This window comes from Argopecten irradians, chromosome 6 (genome assembly GCF_041381155.1).
Source record: "Argopecten irradians isolate NY chromosome 6, Ai_NY, whole genome shotgun sequence".
Taxonomy (NCBI): domain Eukaryota; kingdom Metazoa; phylum Mollusca; class Bivalvia; order Pectinida; family Pectinidae; genus Argopecten; species Argopecten irradians.
This window is the reverse complement of record NC_091139.1, coordinates 12,167,838-12,186,177: the sequence shown is the minus strand read 5'-3', so window position 1 is coordinate 12,186,177 and position 18,340 is coordinate 12,167,838. Positions and strand designations below refer to the sequence as shown.

Below are 18,340 nucleotides of genomic sequence, written 5' to 3'. Positions count from 1 at the left end.
AAGACAGTGTTTAACCGTTTGAAGTAAGGATAGCGCCGAATGCTGAAAAGCTGCCAGCCCTACTGAAGGTAGCGAAGCTGTTCCGTATCAGCTCTAAGTGACAGACTAGGATCATTAACCTACTGGCCCTCCTCCCCGCATTATCGGACCCACCGACATGTGCTCGAGCCCACACCTGAAGGAAGTACGCGCTAAAGTTAATTTGTATAATACACGTTGCTTCAAATTAAATACACACACAAAATGTGAAAGTTTAAATGTAATTCCTTGAGACAGTTTCGTTTATCCAGAACTGCAGTTTGTACCTTATACACCGGAAATAGGATGAACGAGCGAGCATGAAGATTTAGAGATTTATAATTAACGAATGTCAGAGTGGTAGAATCAGCGGAAACACCGGTACCAAAGAAACACCCAGAAACATCACTGTCTTAAACATCTGCAAACGACCTGACACGCTAAGAAAAACCGGACACGCTGAAACCAGTGAGGAACCTGTCTTGCATAAAAATGTTACCCACTCAAGATTTCGAAGAGACCGATGTCATTCTACCGGCAAACAAACCGTCTCTTTACATCAGCTGTACCATTACGCTACAGCCGTTATAATCGTACATACCGGTACCATTACGATACAGCCGTTATAATCCTACATACCGGTACCATTGTGCTACAGTCGTTATATAATCCTACATACCGGTACCATTACGCTACAGCCGTTATAATCCTACATACCGGTACCATTACGCTACAGCCGTTATAATCCTACATACCGGTACCATTGTGTTACAGTCGTAATATAATCCTACATACCGGTACCATTACGATACAGCCGTTATAATCCTACATACCGGTACCATTGTGTTACAGTCGTAATATAATCCTACATACCGGTACCATTGTGTTACAGTCGTTATATAATCCTACATACCGGTACCATTGTGTTACAGTCGTTATATAATCCTACATACCGGTACCATTACGATACAGCCGTTATACTCTTATATTTCCATTCAACATTCAATTTCCCGTTTAATCTATGTTAAACCAGATGGGCAATATCTGGCTATGAACTCCAATCTGGTCAAGCGTATGAATATTTGACGTTTCCGCCGCGTCACTGACAATGTATACACTGTATACTTACGCCTATACATAACGGTCAAATATTTTTAAAAGTGGTTTTACAGTTGTGCGGTCTATGAAATCTAACGCTATTATCGTGTTGACAAAATAGCATGTATTAAAGAATACTATCGCTTGAATTTCGTTTGTTCGCTTGTTTCAAACCGTTTTGTGTTGAACTATATTCAGAAGCTGATGCTATGGCTGTTCCGTTTATTGGATTTTGTTTCGTTAACACTAGAGCAAGCGGGAAATTCAAAAGATATACGTGTGTAATTTTGAATTTGAATGATCGTAATGGAAATATAAGTAATAAACTGTTACCAGATTGGACATACAGTTGATATGAAGCCCATCCGTCCGAAAGATAAATATTCATGGCGCCCTAACGGGCGCCATTCTATTTATCTTCCTTCCGGATGGGCTTCATATCAACTGTATGTCCAATATGGTAACAGTTTATTGCTTAAACATACCGGTACCATTGTGTTACAGTCGTAATATAATCCTACATACCGGTACCATTACGATACAGCCGTTATAATCCTACATACCGGTGCCATTACGATACAGCCGTTATAATCCTACATACCGGTACCATTGTGCTACAGTCGTTATATAATCCTACATACCGGTACCATTGTGTTATAGCCGTTATAATCCTACATACCGGTACCATTGTGTTATAGCCGTTATAATCCTACATACCGGTGCCATTGTGTTATAGCCGTTATAATCCTACATACCGGTGCCATTGTGTTATAGCCGTTATAATCCTACATACCGGTACCATTGTGTTATAGCCGTTATAATCCTACATACCGGTGCCATTACGATACAGCCGTTATAATCCTACATACCGGTGCCATTGTGTTATAGCCGTTATAATCCTACATACCGGTGCCATTGTGTTACAGCCGTTATAATCCTACATACCGGTGCCATTGTGTTATAGCCGTTATAATCCTACATACCGGTGCCATTACGATACAGCCTTATAATCATACATACCGGTACCATTGTGCTACAGTCGTTATATAATCCTACATACCGGTACCATTGTGCTACAGTCGTTATATAATCCTACATACCGGTACCATTTTTTACAGCCGTTATAATACTACAAACAGAACGTGAGAGCGTCTCCTTGACATCGTTCTCCTAAACCATAATGACGATAACAGACCGCCATATTCCCACCAAAACATGAATGTAATTCTACATCAACGGAAAGTCAGTGCTAAAGTCTAACAGGGAGCAAAGCCAATCTGTCTAAATCCGTAACAAAAATGACATTTTAAAGTAAAAAAGAGAATGTATTGGACCTGGCTCATTTGATTCTAAACGTCGGAACTCATAAGTTTGTTCTTCATTTGGCCGAGACTAGATCACTCACATCGACAGGAAACCTCCTACTGGGGTAATATATATTGGCCACACCGGTAACTTTTCAACCGGGGCATGAAATATCGTCTGTACCGGTAATTTGGGGGACAGTGTAATGCCTCGTGTGGATCTGATCCGGAATTATCGGAAAGTCATTGGCTGTGATTTATTTGTCATCTTATGTGAGTTAATTAATGTGTAAATCAATAAATACCACACACAGACGCGCCAAAACAAGGAAATGTATCGGGACGTGTAGCGCTAAAACAAGGAAATGCATCAGGCACGTGTAGCGCCAAAAACAAGTAAATGTATCGAGCACGTGTAGCGCCAAATACAAGGAAATGTATCAGGCACGTGTAGCGCCAAAACAAAGAAATATATCGGGACTTGTAGCGCCAAAACAAGGAAATGTATTAGGCACGTATAGCGCCAAAACAAGGAAATGCATCGGGACTTGTAGCGCCAAAACAAGGAAATATATCAGACACGTGTAGCGCCAAAACAAGGAAATGTATCAGGCACGTGTAGCGCCAAAATAATGTAATGTATTTGGCACGTGTAGCGCAAAAACAAGTAAATGTATCGGGACGTGTAGCGCCAAAACAAGGAAATGTATCAGGCACGTGTAGCGCCAAAACAAGTAAATGTATCGGGCACGTATAGCGCAAAACAAGTAAATGTATCAGGTACGTGTAGCGCCAAAACAATGTAATGTATTTGGTACGTGTAGCTCAAAAACAAGTAAATGTATCGGGACGTGTAGCGCAAAAACAAGTAAATGTATCGGGACGTGTAGCGCCAAAACAAGGCAATGGTATCGAGCACGTGTAGCGCTAAGAACAAAGAAATGTATCAGGCACGTGCAGCGCAAAAACAAGTAAATGTCTCAGGCACGTGTAGCGCCAAAACAAGTAAATGTATCGGGCACGTATAGCGCAAAACAAGTAAATGTCTCAGGCACGTGTAGCGCCAAAACAAGGAAATGTATCGGGACGTGTAGCGCCAAAACAAGGTAATGTATTTTGCATGTGCAGCGCAAAAACAAGTAAATGTATCGGGACGTGTAGCGCCAAAACAAGGAAATGCATCGGGACGTGTAGCGCCAAAACAAGGAAATGTATCAGGCATGTGTAGCACCAAAACAAGGTAATGTATTTTGCAGGTGCAGCGCCAAAACAAGGAAATGTATCGGGACGTGTATCGCCAAAACAAGGACATGTATCGGGATGTGTAGCGCCAAAACAAGGAAATGTACCAGGCACGTGTAGCGCCAAAACAAAGAAATGTATCAGGCACGTGTAGCGCCAAAACAAGGTAATGTATTTTGCAGGTGCAGCGCAAAAACAAGTAAATGTATCGGGCACGTGTAGCGCAAAACATGGACTTAAAACTAAATTTGTAGGAAAACCAGCAATCTAAAAGCAATGTCTTACAGTAAGGCGAATTAGCAATCAACGAACTCACAAAGATCATCCACATACGGGCTCACCGCAATGACGTCAGCAATGTCTACGTAATCAGCAGAGATAAAGTGGTCCAGTGGTACGATTTACAGCAAATAGAAAAAAATATACAATGCCAATTTTTTGTGTTATGTAACTAAACATTGACATGATGGTATGGATATCTAAAGAGCCACATTTGTAACCAACCAACAGCTGATGAGAGCGTGACGTGACACCTATCACTGTAATTAGTTAATTAACCGGAATTGTAGCATTATGTATTCCTCCTGACAGCTCTATCTAATAGTCCTAACCAACACGAGGCCCAAACAGCCTACATTGTTTCATCATGACAAACCACTCTCTTTCCAATCAGAACAGATTCCGTAACCTACATTGTTTCGGGATGAGAAACCCGTTCTTCTTTCATTGAGAAAGTTTAGAATGAACCGACGTATCACCTATGTCAACAAATCAACGTATATTAGGCTTTCGCGTAAACACACGAGTGTGTTCGGCTCAAAGTCTGGATTGCGCTTGGAGAAACGAATGTTATCGTTGCCATGGTGCCAAGAATTCTGTTGATCGTCTCCTCATTACACGGTGTACACTGTAACGAGGTGGCGGGAAGCACATTCCGCGCTAAACCAGACAGCCGGGACACACTGGCCGTAATATTCCAATACCATTTAACGTCTCCTGGACGTTTTTGGGTCAATTTTCTTGGTTTTTGTCAACTCTTGATATTTGCCGTTACATAATGTCACTTGAGCTTCCTTTATGTAATGGCATTCGCTCATGTCAACATTACTAAAAGAAATAGATTTTTATTCTGTTCAGGTTATGATGTTATAATGATAATGGAGCACGTGTAAATTATGTAACGTCAAAATATTAAAAAATTATTCCTTAAATATAGCGATATTGACATGAGCAAACGCCATTTCTCATATTTACAGTTTTTCACGCAAATAAATATTACTTATTATCGCGACAGTAGCATATTCTGTTTACGACAACGTCATTCTGTCAACGAATTGATTGAACAGCTGATTGTAATCGAGTCATTCATATGTTTCCACCAAAAGTGGTGTCATGACCCCACGTTTCCCGCCCCATTGCTACGCCAGCGGCTATTCCCGTAACAAAAGACTCGCCGCTCGTGTTATACTATCATTGTACACTGATAATGATAATACTAGAAGCATGACTCGTTTATAATCAGCCGAGGTACATAATTTAAATTACTCGTGATCCATTATTATTATACCCTCAGCAAATGTATTCCTTAAATAATGTGTATGACCCCAAACATATGTACCACAATATCTAAAACTTAATTTTAAGTCTAATAATTGTATGAGTTTTTATCTGATACCCCTGACCTTCGCTTAGTTGACCATTTGCTTAAAGCTGACAATGCAAGTTAAAGAGTATACATTTGAGATTAAATAAATTAAAGCTTTTTTCCATATTTTTTTCTTCAAATCTCCAAAAATTATTTCCAAATAACAGAAGAATATTTTGATTTTAGAAATGACACAAAATATGACCGACCTATAACCTTTAACCCGCGAACTTGACCAATGATAAATAAACTTTAACATAACAAAACTGATATTTTTTAACCAAATGTTGAAATCAAAGATGGCCGATTATGGAATGCGATCAGCCCGAAGTACTGTGCGTGAGAAAGAATACTCCATGTAAACGTGACTACCGTCATCTGAACGATTATGACATTTTCTGTGGCTTAATTAATATCAATATCAGTTTCAAATGTGCGTTGAATTTACAATTCTAGTTGAAACAATAGTTTGAGATACTTATGAACATAGTTACAATGCCTCCGGAAGTTGTTCAATAAGAATGAGCCCGTGACAAGAGTACACGTGTCAGACGATAACATTTGTCTGCAGCTCTGCAGTAGGACGTGATCAGTCAATCGATATGGATGGATATATTTGTAGTGTTTGTCTCCCTTTAAACAGTTACACATCATATTGTTAAATAATACCAGACAATTAAATGTTGTTTCAGTAAACCTCAAATGTCTGAAAGTGACACACACAACTATTTGTTAGCCCAAACATCAACGATTATTCCATTCGTTACACCTGTATCCCAAACACACGACTCCATCAGCCGTTACCTTATACCCCCCATGCAGACTAAATTACATGATCTGCGAGAGACGTAAATTAGATCCTATCAGTCAGTGCCATGGTAATGCTTTAATCAGACCCTGCCTTGTTATAAATGGCCACAGGTGAGACCCCACCCGACTTTCTCGTGAAAGTCTGTACCGGATGTCGACTCTCTGCTATAACCTGGTACTTACATAAACATTAATGTTTATGGCATTATAATCACACACTTACGAGAAAGTGTGCCACCACATACCGACCTTGATTTGACGTCAGATGTAGATACCTCCTTAATGAATGAAAGATAAAGTCATTAGCATGATTATCATCAATAAGACTTCATCCCACAATTACACAATTCCGATACCAGATATATAGTTGGATATAAGGTATGTTGAAAAGTCAAAAGCAATAACACACCTTTAAAAAGTGCACATTATTTGGAACAAAGAGTTAAAATATGACCTGATTTCATAACAACAACAAAGTTCAATGAAATATTGGATAATACAGTCACTATTACAAGTAAATAAATGTTAAGTAACTCTTTTTCACTGGTCATGGAGCTTGAGAATCGCGCAGGCCTGTTGGGCCTTTTGTTGTTTACGGGTTGTGATACACATTCCGTGCGATACGTGGGAGGTGTACGATTATAACGCCGATTCACAAACAGACAAATATGTCCCTCTGACATTCCAGCACGTGGAACCATTATAGTTTGTGTATTTTTAAAAACCAGCAGAAATCGATTTGTACGTCACCTGTGCAACAGTCCTAACGTTGGAATGTAGTCAGACATTGTAGGGAAAGCCGCGATAAAAACACTCTCTACATAGCCATTACGGTATAATTGAAAGATTTAGAAAATGAAGCTATAAAGCATAATACCCATTAAAACAAATGAGTAAGGATATGATGTAGATTGCCTGACGGTCGGGCACAGTTCTGATTGGCAGACGAGACCAGGCTCAACTCGACCCATTGCCACGATCCACACACATATACCCATCTAAATGCCTAAATGAAATATTTAAAGTGAGTTATCTCTTTCCTAAGCTCCGTTTTATTGGGTCTTTATCTTTCTTACGTGGGCAATGAATCCACCCTGCTGCCATTTCTACCAATAATGTCGGTATGCACATTTTCTATTATTCTTTTAGACAGATTTCGATAGATTTCCGGAACGGTTACAAGAATGAACATGTATGCAAAACTTAGCCAACGCAGAACTCATGATTTCACCTTGTTAATGAAGTTATATATATAAAGTCCACTTAATAATCTTCACATCAGACAGGAGTCCATACTTATATCTCAACAGATACAGTTTCTACAAGCAGTATTTAACCTCGAATGGTTAAAGCGGAATCTTAACTCATGATGCATATCAGTCACTACGTAAGCAGATGGACAAATTCTAAACCGAGAATCTATGTACACGGAGATACTACTGTACAAGTAAAGAGAAAACAGAATGAAACATGCCCGATTTACCTACAATATACTTTTGAAACTTGTAAAAAAAAATTAGGTTGGCTGGCTGTTATCTACAAGGAAACTTTAAAAGCATATTACATAATTAAATTAACTTTATCATTATATAAAAGCATTGCATACATGCTCGATGTTGAAAGTTCTCGTTTCGAAACCTGCCTAACATTCATCATCAGAGAGTCCAACATGTCAAAATATCGCTACAAACCGACACAACACCTAAAAACTGTTTCTCTAATCAAGCTATTTATGAAAAGTCGAAATGAATCAATGTGCATTAGGCAGCCTTTGAACTGCTCTTTTACGTACTTGAGATAAGTTGTGTCTTTTGAAGGTGTTGGAGCGTTGCCAGTGACGATAGGAGGAATCACTTCCTGTTTGGAGCTGTGACGAGGGCTCATGTTTACCAGCCCTAGCGAGCTCCAGGAATGTTATTATGCAAAGGTACATGGTTTTAATTGGCCGTAGGAGAAACAGAGAAACCAAATGGTTAGAAAAGCGATGTTTATGGGGCATACTAGAACGTAGAAAACTACAATCTACCCCTAACGTACGGAATATTGTAAACAACTGCAGAAAACAGCTTTAGTAGTTTCCGAAACACAAAGATTGACTGATAGACAGTTGTTAGGATTTTTTGTTGTAGTTTTGAAGTATTTTGGCACCCTTGGTATCTCCTAGATCATTGAACAGTTTGGTTCGTAGCTTTATGATATACGACCTTATAATTACCGTACAACTCCGGAATCTAGAAACAGCCGCTGTTCGATCATCTACTCTAGCGACCAGATCTTTATCACGTGCTTAGTTCTATTAAGTCTTAGCCCTGATGAGGATGAAAACAATCTGATTTGGGCTGCTAACATAAATCATATTTCCCGTAAAATAGCAATGCCTTTCAATACAAAAACCAAACGAAGGTACATGTATCTGTCTTTTGAAGGTAATTGTCCAGCCAAACTACACTTTGCGTGTTGAAAGAAGATCTCTTTAACTCTGATTGGCAAAGATTTACGGCTTCAAGTAATAAAAGTCACAATATAGGGTTTCACGATAGTTATGTTTTTACGAGAACATGTCACACGAAGAATAAAAAATAATGATGATACGCTGTGTTAATTGCAAAAAAAAAAAAAAAAAAAAAAAAAAAAAAACTAAGAAGAATCTCGAGCAGTATTAATTTGAGTGATACATTTTATAAGCCTGTGTAGCAATTCGAAAAATACAATTAGAAGAGAAAAAAATTTCGTTCACTTCAAATTAACAGTACGATCCTAGCAGAACACATTTTTTGTTTATTTATTGCTACTAATTAAAATGTTCACAATGCTACTGCACATGACCTACATATTGCTACTACTAAGCCTTAGTATAATCCCGGTATTAACATCGGCAGTTACATGTAATCTCTGGCGTACCAATACCTTCATCGAGTTCAAGAGGTCAAGAAACGACTGGGTTTTACGTCAGTGTGAGAATTCACTGAAAAATATAGCATATTTTGAAAATTTATCAGTATGAAAATATTTTCAAATTTAAATATTTGAGATGGATTGAATTATGTATCGTGGTATATCCGTTTTATCGATGGGACTATTTCATCTTCCGTTATCATTTATTCGGTTGCCCATGGTAACACACCGGAAGTTGCTAGACCCGCTCTTTCCCTCCAAATCAACGGCTGTTCCATCAAATGATATTTTTTCTCGATTCAGACGTATACGGTTTTATTTTCATACTTATTTATTTTATCTATTTTCTTTTTATAAACTAGAATAATACACACGGTAACTAAATAAATGTAAATATAAGCATTTTGGCATATTTTTGACATACATTATTGTGTAACATACATGTACATTGAGTGTTCTAGCTGACGCACACCACTGGCAATGCTATCTAAGTCCAATGTAGGTTAGTAACACACAAATGCATGTCACATATATGACAACCAATGCTTACATAACGACAACTCATGTAAAGTTTCTGCAGATAGTATAAGATGACTACATTAACGTTACAGTAAGACCTTGTCCAATCCTGGAAATCTCTCGTAGACGATGGCTCCAGCAGGAAAATGATCGACGTCAGATCTGTACCGACATGGCCTTGAACAGTCCTGTGAGCGAGCCAATGGTTGTGACGAGAATCTCTACTGCATCATATTACAAATTCATTTTATATAACAAAGTTTAGTTTAACGAAATCTTCCTTATGTCACACAACCAAATCACCAGTAATCCGTTAACTTATATAGACGTTTTCGATAAAAGTGCATGATTGCTTATTTAAAAAAAGATAAACTCTGAACTGTTTGTAAATATAATAATTGATAATAAAGTTATATGATATCACCTCACTTATTAATGACCTTGTAAGTCTATCAGAGTTATTGCTATCAATACAAAATTACGTATTTTAACGCAATTGAGACAATGTTTAGGTCCATTTAGTTGTACGTAAACAATGAACTTCCTGCGTATTAACAGTTGCTACAATTGTATGCGATGTAAGTGATCATATTTCACCGTTTGTCACCTGGCTATGATGGTGTCTACACCCCTGATTCAGGATGATTTGACTATTTTCATATGAAATAACCATCTATACTTATAACTCGGAATCAACGATTCCTACTTAAAATCTTTTCTGTTCCCATATGACATTTATAGAAGACTTGTGGTCTTGAATAAAATTCTTATATCACAAAGTTGCACAAAGATCTCTACAGAGCCCAAACAAAAGATCGGACACCACGACGATGGAAGCGTTCTGTGATTCATTCGACCCCGATGTAATGAGATGATAATGAGGACTGTTGACTGACCTACTGGGAGGGAGAGCTATGATGTGTACACAGCTGAGGGGTCCAGGGCAGCCCCTTCATAACAGGTAGGAATGGTCAGTGTACATTGTACATGGTAACATTCTGAAATCTACATTTCCAACCATTTTGATTGCTATCGAAGAAATTCAAACGTGCGAAACCTGGTTTAAATTAAGTTGTTTTGAAACAGACATTCGAGACAATTATTTTGAGAAGTTTGTTGCCAAGCAATCTAATTCGACAGGTGTTTCGTGATGAGGAAAATTTTTCTAGCACGCCCGAATCTCATCGTATGTTATAAGCAGGAATTGGTAATGAGAATTATTTCAATAATATCAATTACGAACTTGCATTATACAGCATTGACGAGATTTTACGAGACTTGCCATAGACTGTGGGTATCCAATCTCTCACGACATCTTGTCTATCAAGTGTAACGCAATAACTCAATGCACGTGAAAAGATTTCCCTCGAGACAACAAATAAAACTGGATTTCTATAAAACCTGGGTTTTAATTCCAATCACCACATTCATGTCACATTTCAAAATTGCATTTGTAGCAAATGTCTATGCAATTTAATCTGTCCATGACTCAAACTTCACAACATACGCCTCACAAGTGTATGGTTATGATTATTGATGTATTAATCTTTGTTGAAAGAGTAAAATCAATGTCAATCGATATTCGCTTAATTTCTACTTGTACATGAAATAAAACGGTACAACATTCTCGCTCATCCTTACATTCAAAACGATAGTTTGTCTAAAGTCTAAACCTAGACAAATATAGATTAGAAACCAGATACGGACAAAAAACTGATGTGAAACCAGGTATGGACACTTAACTAACCAGAAACTAGTTACGGACAACAAACTGACCAGAAAACAGATGCGGACAACAAACTGACCAGAAACCAAATACGGACCACAAACTCACCAGAAACCAATTGGGGACAACAAACTGACCAGAAACAGGATAAGGACAACAAACTGGTCAGAAACCAGATACGGATTAAAAACTGGTCAGAAACCAGATACGGACCACAAACGCTTTTTACAAACCAGGTACCGGACAATAAACTAATTAGAATATACAAATCGGACGAGACATAAAATGCGCAACCTGATGAAAAGAGACTTACAAATACAATGAATTAAAACTTACCTGCACTCGCTGCTTTTGTTGACTAAGTTCCGGTAAATTTGTCCATCCGTTTCCGGTTCCTGAAAATCCTCTATTATCCATGTTTCCACCATGGACCCTTTGCTGCCAAAGGATACCCTGTAAAACAAGGGAGATAACTACATATTCATTAATCAATCAATCGATCTACAGGACAAGTATGAAACTGCTTTGAAGTGTTGCTTCGAGAGACGATTGTCTGAAGAGCGATGGATGCAGAAGACACCATTCTTAGTAATCAATGTTTATTGGTAAATTGGCGTTTGATTTCAGACATTGTGTACCGTAATTACAGTTTATACATTAGCTGCAGGGTAAATATGAAGAAATAATGTGATATATACAAAATCAGACAGTGTATGGTAAATATATGCATAATATCAAATATAAGACAAAGCTGAACAAATTGGAGTGACCGCATCAAAGAGAGAAATAACGAATGATTCGATACTGACTGTATCGATTGTATCAGAGGGAGTACTGACGAATAGTTCGGGAGTGACTGATAAGAGGGTACTGGCGAATAGTGACTGAATCAAAGAGGTACTGGCGAATAGTTCGGAGGACTGAATCAAAAAGGGTACTGGCGAATAGTCGGGAGTGACTATCAAAGGTAGCGATAGTCTGGGAAGGGATGACTGTATCAGAGAGGGTACTGGCGAATAGTTCGGGAGTGACTGAATCAAAGAGGGTACTGGCGAATAGTTCGGGAGTGACTGTATCAAAGAGGGTACTGGCGAATAATTCGGGAGTGACTGTATCAGAGAGGGTACTGACGAATAGGTCGGGAGTGACTGTATCAGAGAGGGTACTGACGAATAGTTCGGGAGTGACTGTATCAGAGAGGGTACTGGCGAATAGTTCGAGTGACTGAGAGGGTACTGGCGAATAGGTCGGGAGTGACTGAATCTAAGAGGGTACTGGCGAATAGGTCGGGAGTGACTGTATCAGAGAGGATACTGACAAATAGTTCGGGGGGAGACTCCATCAGAGGGAGTTCTGGCGAATAGTACGGGAGTGACTGTATCAGAAGGGGTACTGACGAAATGTTCGGGAGTGACTGTGTCAGCGGAGAATATGTTCGTAAGTAACCTTTTGATAGTGATAGCTCACTAACCCAAGCACCAATGACATCGAACAACAAATTACACACGGTCATATTATAGTGACAACAGGCAAACCAGACGTTCCTCTCTATTTGTGCTGAACGCTAAGCAGATTCTGGTGTATCTCGACCAAGAGACAAATTTTTAGTCTGTCTCATTAGAGCGAACACTTTTAACTCGTGGCCAAAAATGAGGTGCTCTGGAAGGAGTCGTTACATGTAGGAAGAGAAAAGTCGGTTTGGAACAAGAGGAAAACCACATCCCAAATTTAGTCGCCTTTTATCAATGGGAGAAACCGTGTACAGTGCTTACCAATCCTACCTACATGGCAGTTTTATTCTGATTCAGATTGTTTGAATGTGTCAATAAACCATTATTAATCATACCTTGAAATTGTATGAAATTGTGGTTTATAACTAATGTATTTACTTGTTAGTTCATTATGGCCTACATTTGTAATTGTCTTATATAAAGAATAAATACTCCACACCGCTGTTGGTTTCTGTCTGTTGTATGCGAGTAGACGACCTGACTAGATACGACCATATAAGGATGTAGCTATGATAATGGCCATCTGAACCAAAGACCGGGATAAGCAATACGATGCATTGCTCGCCTTCGCTGAAGTTTTCTTACAATGATATTCAGCTCCAACTTGCATCGAAATGTGACAAGGTTGTCCTGATAAATTGTTAATGCTGCCATTTTGAGTCGAGGCAAGATGGTCGACATGACAGTTAAAACGATTCAAACACCTTTTCAATCGCGTCGCAATCTCTATCCTGTAGAAATGTCGTTTATTGAAGGGATAACAAATTGGAATCATTGACTTTTTACAATTTTCCCACCTCTTTATACTTTATCGGATAGCCGAAGATGTCTACAAATGGACACTATAGAAAGAACACCAACTTCCTATTTAAAGCTAATGCTATTTAAACAGCCATATACTATATTTTCTACTCCTTGTTTCCTTTATGGACGATCGGTTTGGCTATTACATGTGTCATACACATCATGCCACGGCTCGGAACTTAAACTGCACTGAAAGTTCTTTCAAAATCCAGTATTGTACCTGGTTCCAGTAATCTAGAGTATTCTCAATAACACTAACACATGGTTTGTTTACTCCGGTTTCTCATCTAAATGATAATGGTCCTTAGCTCTAAAGACGACGACGAAGATATTGCTGTAGGAGACAGCTGATTAAGGTCGATCTGCTAAATCTCATATGGCGTACGATTCAGTGAGGTAGCACTTGAAATGCAGATCAGTGAAAAGCTGTGATAAGGGAATGGTGCCTCATACAGCTTCCTATTATCAAACATGTAGTACCTTACTGTGATCATAATCCCGAGATCATCTTAACTATCGATGGGATGTCCAGCAAGCCGGATCGTGGTGAGATACAAAACAAAGAAAACATTCTCTCCCGGGTTTTGCTAACACGGCATTACATTGAAATCTGGATATAAACCAGGTATTTAAAGTGGTAATACGTATGGCCGACTCATCAGGAAGAGTTTGTTATCTACGTACGTAATTAAAAACCCCTTAATTATCTTAATTACTTGTTGTGTAGTTACTTATCAGACATTGTAAGTAATTTAAACACGGATATATATTTCATTATACGCAGAATTGCATGTGCCCCAACTGGAAAATTAATTCATTAAAATCCCCGGGAGGAATTCGGCCTCGACTTGAATTCACGTAGTCAATGTTTACCTATCTTGCTGAGCACGTGTTGTCGATCCAACAATGTTTTGACGTCTTTGCACTCGGCCAGGAACAGTTTTAATGGTTAGAGCTCAAGTTATTTATAACTATACTGTTTACCATACCTTCAACGTTTAACACAATCCTAGCCCTGTATATACCCATGGTGATTTTTACCGTTGATGGAACCAAATATTATCATAAACTGGTAGGTCTCGCAATTTATTTCCAAACAACCAGCTCAAATTGCCATAGTTAGTTTTTAATTTTGTAAAAGCACAATAAGACTTTCTTATCTTATTTTTTTTCTTTGGCGTTGTAAAAACAACAGTCATCTTCAAAACAGCATACCCTTTCTAAAGTAATTGGCGATAGAACGCAATGTATACCAAAACGATGTCCGTCAACATTGAAGAGTAGAAGATTGTGTATGTCAGCACTCATGTGGTGAGTAAATATACAGTAAAAAGATCCCTGCCTACTCCATATCTCAAACAAGTTCTCGTCCTGGAATTAAATTGTTTACAAAAATTGAGCAATGCATCGAGTGGCTGGAAACTATTTGGAAGTGTTTCCTAAAACCGAACTTAAGTGATAAAGAGTGAAATCATAGAAACGGATGATAACGAATGACGTAACGAAATTAGCATAAGTTTACTTAGCACAAGAATGTAAACCAACGCCAATTGAACCGTCTGCACACTTCTGGATTTAATTCAAAACTTTATGGAACAAGTGCAGCGTTATTGTTTTGTAATTTTGTGTTCGCTAAATCAATTTAAAAGCAATAAAGCAATATTATTCTAAAGTTATTCATATAATTATAACATTTGAAGATGTTCTACGTAGAATAATTTGGCGATGGGAAGGAGTAAGGTAAACATCATTTTTCCGGGTCTGCTCCATTTTACCTAATTGGATTATAGCATCAGACATGTATGTATCTCATCAGTAATTACTGACAGCATCTCCTTTAACATGATAGGCCGTCTCCCGGGGAGGATTCTGTTTATTAACTACTGCTAATAGACACTGCATGGCCGAAACGTCAATCAGTTCTCGCCAAATAGACTTAAGTAGTAGGAGATTTTTACATTCATTATGATTCTTGGTGAACCATGAAAAGTGGGCAAGATTCTACTTGCATGTTGGGTCATGGAAGAAGGCAAAAAGTGTATGGGCATGGCGCACTATTTTTTCTCATCAGTTTCTCATCAGTCCAACATCATTGGTAAGCCAAAAGGGCTTGTAGAGATGTATAGTGATATTTACAATAATGGTAAAATATTTAAAGTGATTGCTTAAATCCTTAATAGTATGTCCTAGGTTTATGTATAATATACTGTCTTTCCTAGGTTGATGGTAACAAATTCGTGGCGTGGTTTTTCCAGTGCTTGTCTAATCTATTTTTGAAAATGTTCAGGTTCTCAGCATTGACCACATCAACAGAGAGAGAATTCCAGGACTCCACTATCCTGTTACTGAAAACATTTCTTGCTGAGTTGAGACGAAAGGGTTTCTTGTAGAGTTATTTGTTATGACCTCTTGTACCTGTGTGTCTCATTGGAGTACACATGTTCTCACTGGTAACAATGTCGATTTTGTTGATTATTTTAAAGGTCTCCACCATATCGGCCCTCAGTCTTCTATATTCGAGTGTTGGGATACCCAGGGTCTTCAATCGGTCAGGATAGGAGAGATCTTTAAGGTTAACAAGTCTTTTTGTACCTCTTCGTTGGACGTTTTCTATGGTTTTTATATCTTTTTTTATCCAGGGAGACCAAACGACAGAACAGTATTCCAAATGAGGTCTAACCAGAGTCTTATACAGTGTTTTAAAGGTTTGGTTGTCAAGATATGTGAATGTTCTAAATATGATACCCATGATTTGGTTTCCCTTTGATGAAGCTTTGTTCACTTGGTTTGTAAATTTCAGGGTATTATCCATTGTGACTCCCAGATCTTTCTCACTGTTGGTTTTCCCAAGTTGGATTCTGTTGTCGCCGTCCTTTATGCTGTATTGTCTGTTAATGGGGATATTGCCAATTTCCATATGCTTGCAGTTTTCTTTATTTAACTTCATTAACCAGAGGTCAGTCTAATATGAGATTCTGTCAATATTTCTCTGTAGCTCTTCACAGTCCTGTAATGTGTTGATTTTTGAATACAATTTGGTATCATCCGCAAATAGTTTGGCGACACAATTCACTACCTCTGGGATGTCGTTGATATAAATTAAAAAATAGTATGGGCCCGAGTACACTTCCTTGAGGTACACCGCTCTTTACTTTTTTGGTTTTGGAGCTTGTTCCATTTATAGTAACCTTTTGTTGTAGTCCCGACAGAAATTGTTGTATCCATGACAGAATTTTGCCTCCAATTCCATAGGATTTTAATTTGTGTATGAGGAGTCTATGGTACACTTTGTCAAAGGCCTTAAGTCCAAATAAATCACATCAATGTTGTTGTTGTTGTCAAGGGCCTGTGTCCAGTGTTCTAGTACCTCCAGAAGCTGTGTTGTGCAAGACTTGCCTGGCGTAAATCCATGTTGTTCTGGTGACAGTAGATTGTTGATCTTTGGGTGTTCCATGATATTATCACGTATTATCCTCTGCAAGATTTTACAGGGTACAGAGGACAGACTAATCGGACGATAGTTATTTGGATCCATTGTTGAGCCTTTCTTGTGTATTGGGCAGACATTTGCTGTGGTCCATTGTTTTGGCACTACACTTTCCTCGATTCATTTTTTGAATAGTGAGGTTAAAGGCTTTACTATGGTGTCCTTTGTTTCTAGTAGAAGTTTCGGATGAATTCCGTCCGGACCAGGTGATTTATTTGGTTTTTGTTTAGATAGTGCCTTTAGTACTATTTCCTCCGTGATTTCAAAATTTACCAGTGGACTTGTTATATTCCTCATGGGTAACGGGGGTAGATTGGTATTTCCGTCTTCCACAAATACACTGACAAAAAAAATCGTTCATAACTTCGGCTGTTTCTTCATCTGTTTCTGTTAGGTCTCCATTTGGATTATTGACTCTGGTGATGGTAGATTTTGTCTTTGTTTTCGATCTGACATAGTTCCAGAAGAGTTTTGGGCTATCCTTTATGTTTTCAGCTATGGATTTTTCATAAGATCTTTGTGATAATCGCAACAGTCTTGTGGCTTTGTTCCTGGCAATTTTGTATGATTGATAGTTGTTGTCTGTTTTGCAGTGGGGATACTTTGTCCATTCTTAGTGTTTCTTCTTTACAGCAGATATTGCATCTTTATTGATATATGGTTTGCGGATTTCATTGGATCGCCTCTTGTATAATGGTACATGTTTTTCAATACTGGTAGATAAAATATTCATAAGGTGTATCCAATGTTCATTCACATCCATATTTGAAGTATCTTCTGTTGCGTCATCTATTGACGAGGACACCAATATCGCTGATTAATTAAGACAACGCCAATGGACAAACTATAAACCTAAGCATTAACAATAGAAGGACCTTACATAATAGCTGGATTTTGGCGCGAATCGTTCACTGTAGAATTAGGGCAGGTTTAAATATAAGAAACAGCATTAACTGTACCGATCATTAGGAAGGCTTACGAGTGTGGCGACCATAGAATACAACACGATGGCATTTTGAGGGTTTTTCAGGACCAGTACCTTTAAAGCCCCATTATGTTTTTGTAATATTTTTGGTTGTATGAAATAATCAAATTTTGTCTATTATAGAGTGTATATCCTTATGGCCATAGTATTGATGGAAAAATATAATTTAGATAATCGTGTTTCTAAGAAGGATGGATAATTCCCCCTAAGTTTGACAGAGATTCCGTACTTCCGCCACACTCCTGGTAGATACCTTTGTCAATACATTGGAAATGTTGACTGCAAAAGACAACGAT

General features: G+C 38.3%; 1 protein-coding gene across 4 annotated transcripts in view; it reads right to left on the bottom strand.

Annotated features, from left to right (window-relative positions):
- The window catches only part of LOC138325010 (uncharacterized), a 96,620-nt gene that overhangs the window by 67,774 nt on the left and 10,506 nt on the right, over positions 1 to 18,340 (bottom strand). For 3 of the 4 annotated variants that reach the window (XM_069270328.1, XM_069270331.1, XM_069270337.1), the window contains exon 2: positions 11,594 to 11,710. In XM_069270328.1, coding sequence (XP_069126429.1) covers positions 11,594 to 11,710 — 117 coding nt within the window. Of the gene's footprint in view, positions 1 to 7,909; positions 8,006 to 11,593; positions 11,711 to 18,340 lie in introns of those variants that run through there. The other variant, XM_069270335.1, reaches the window with a different exon arrangement.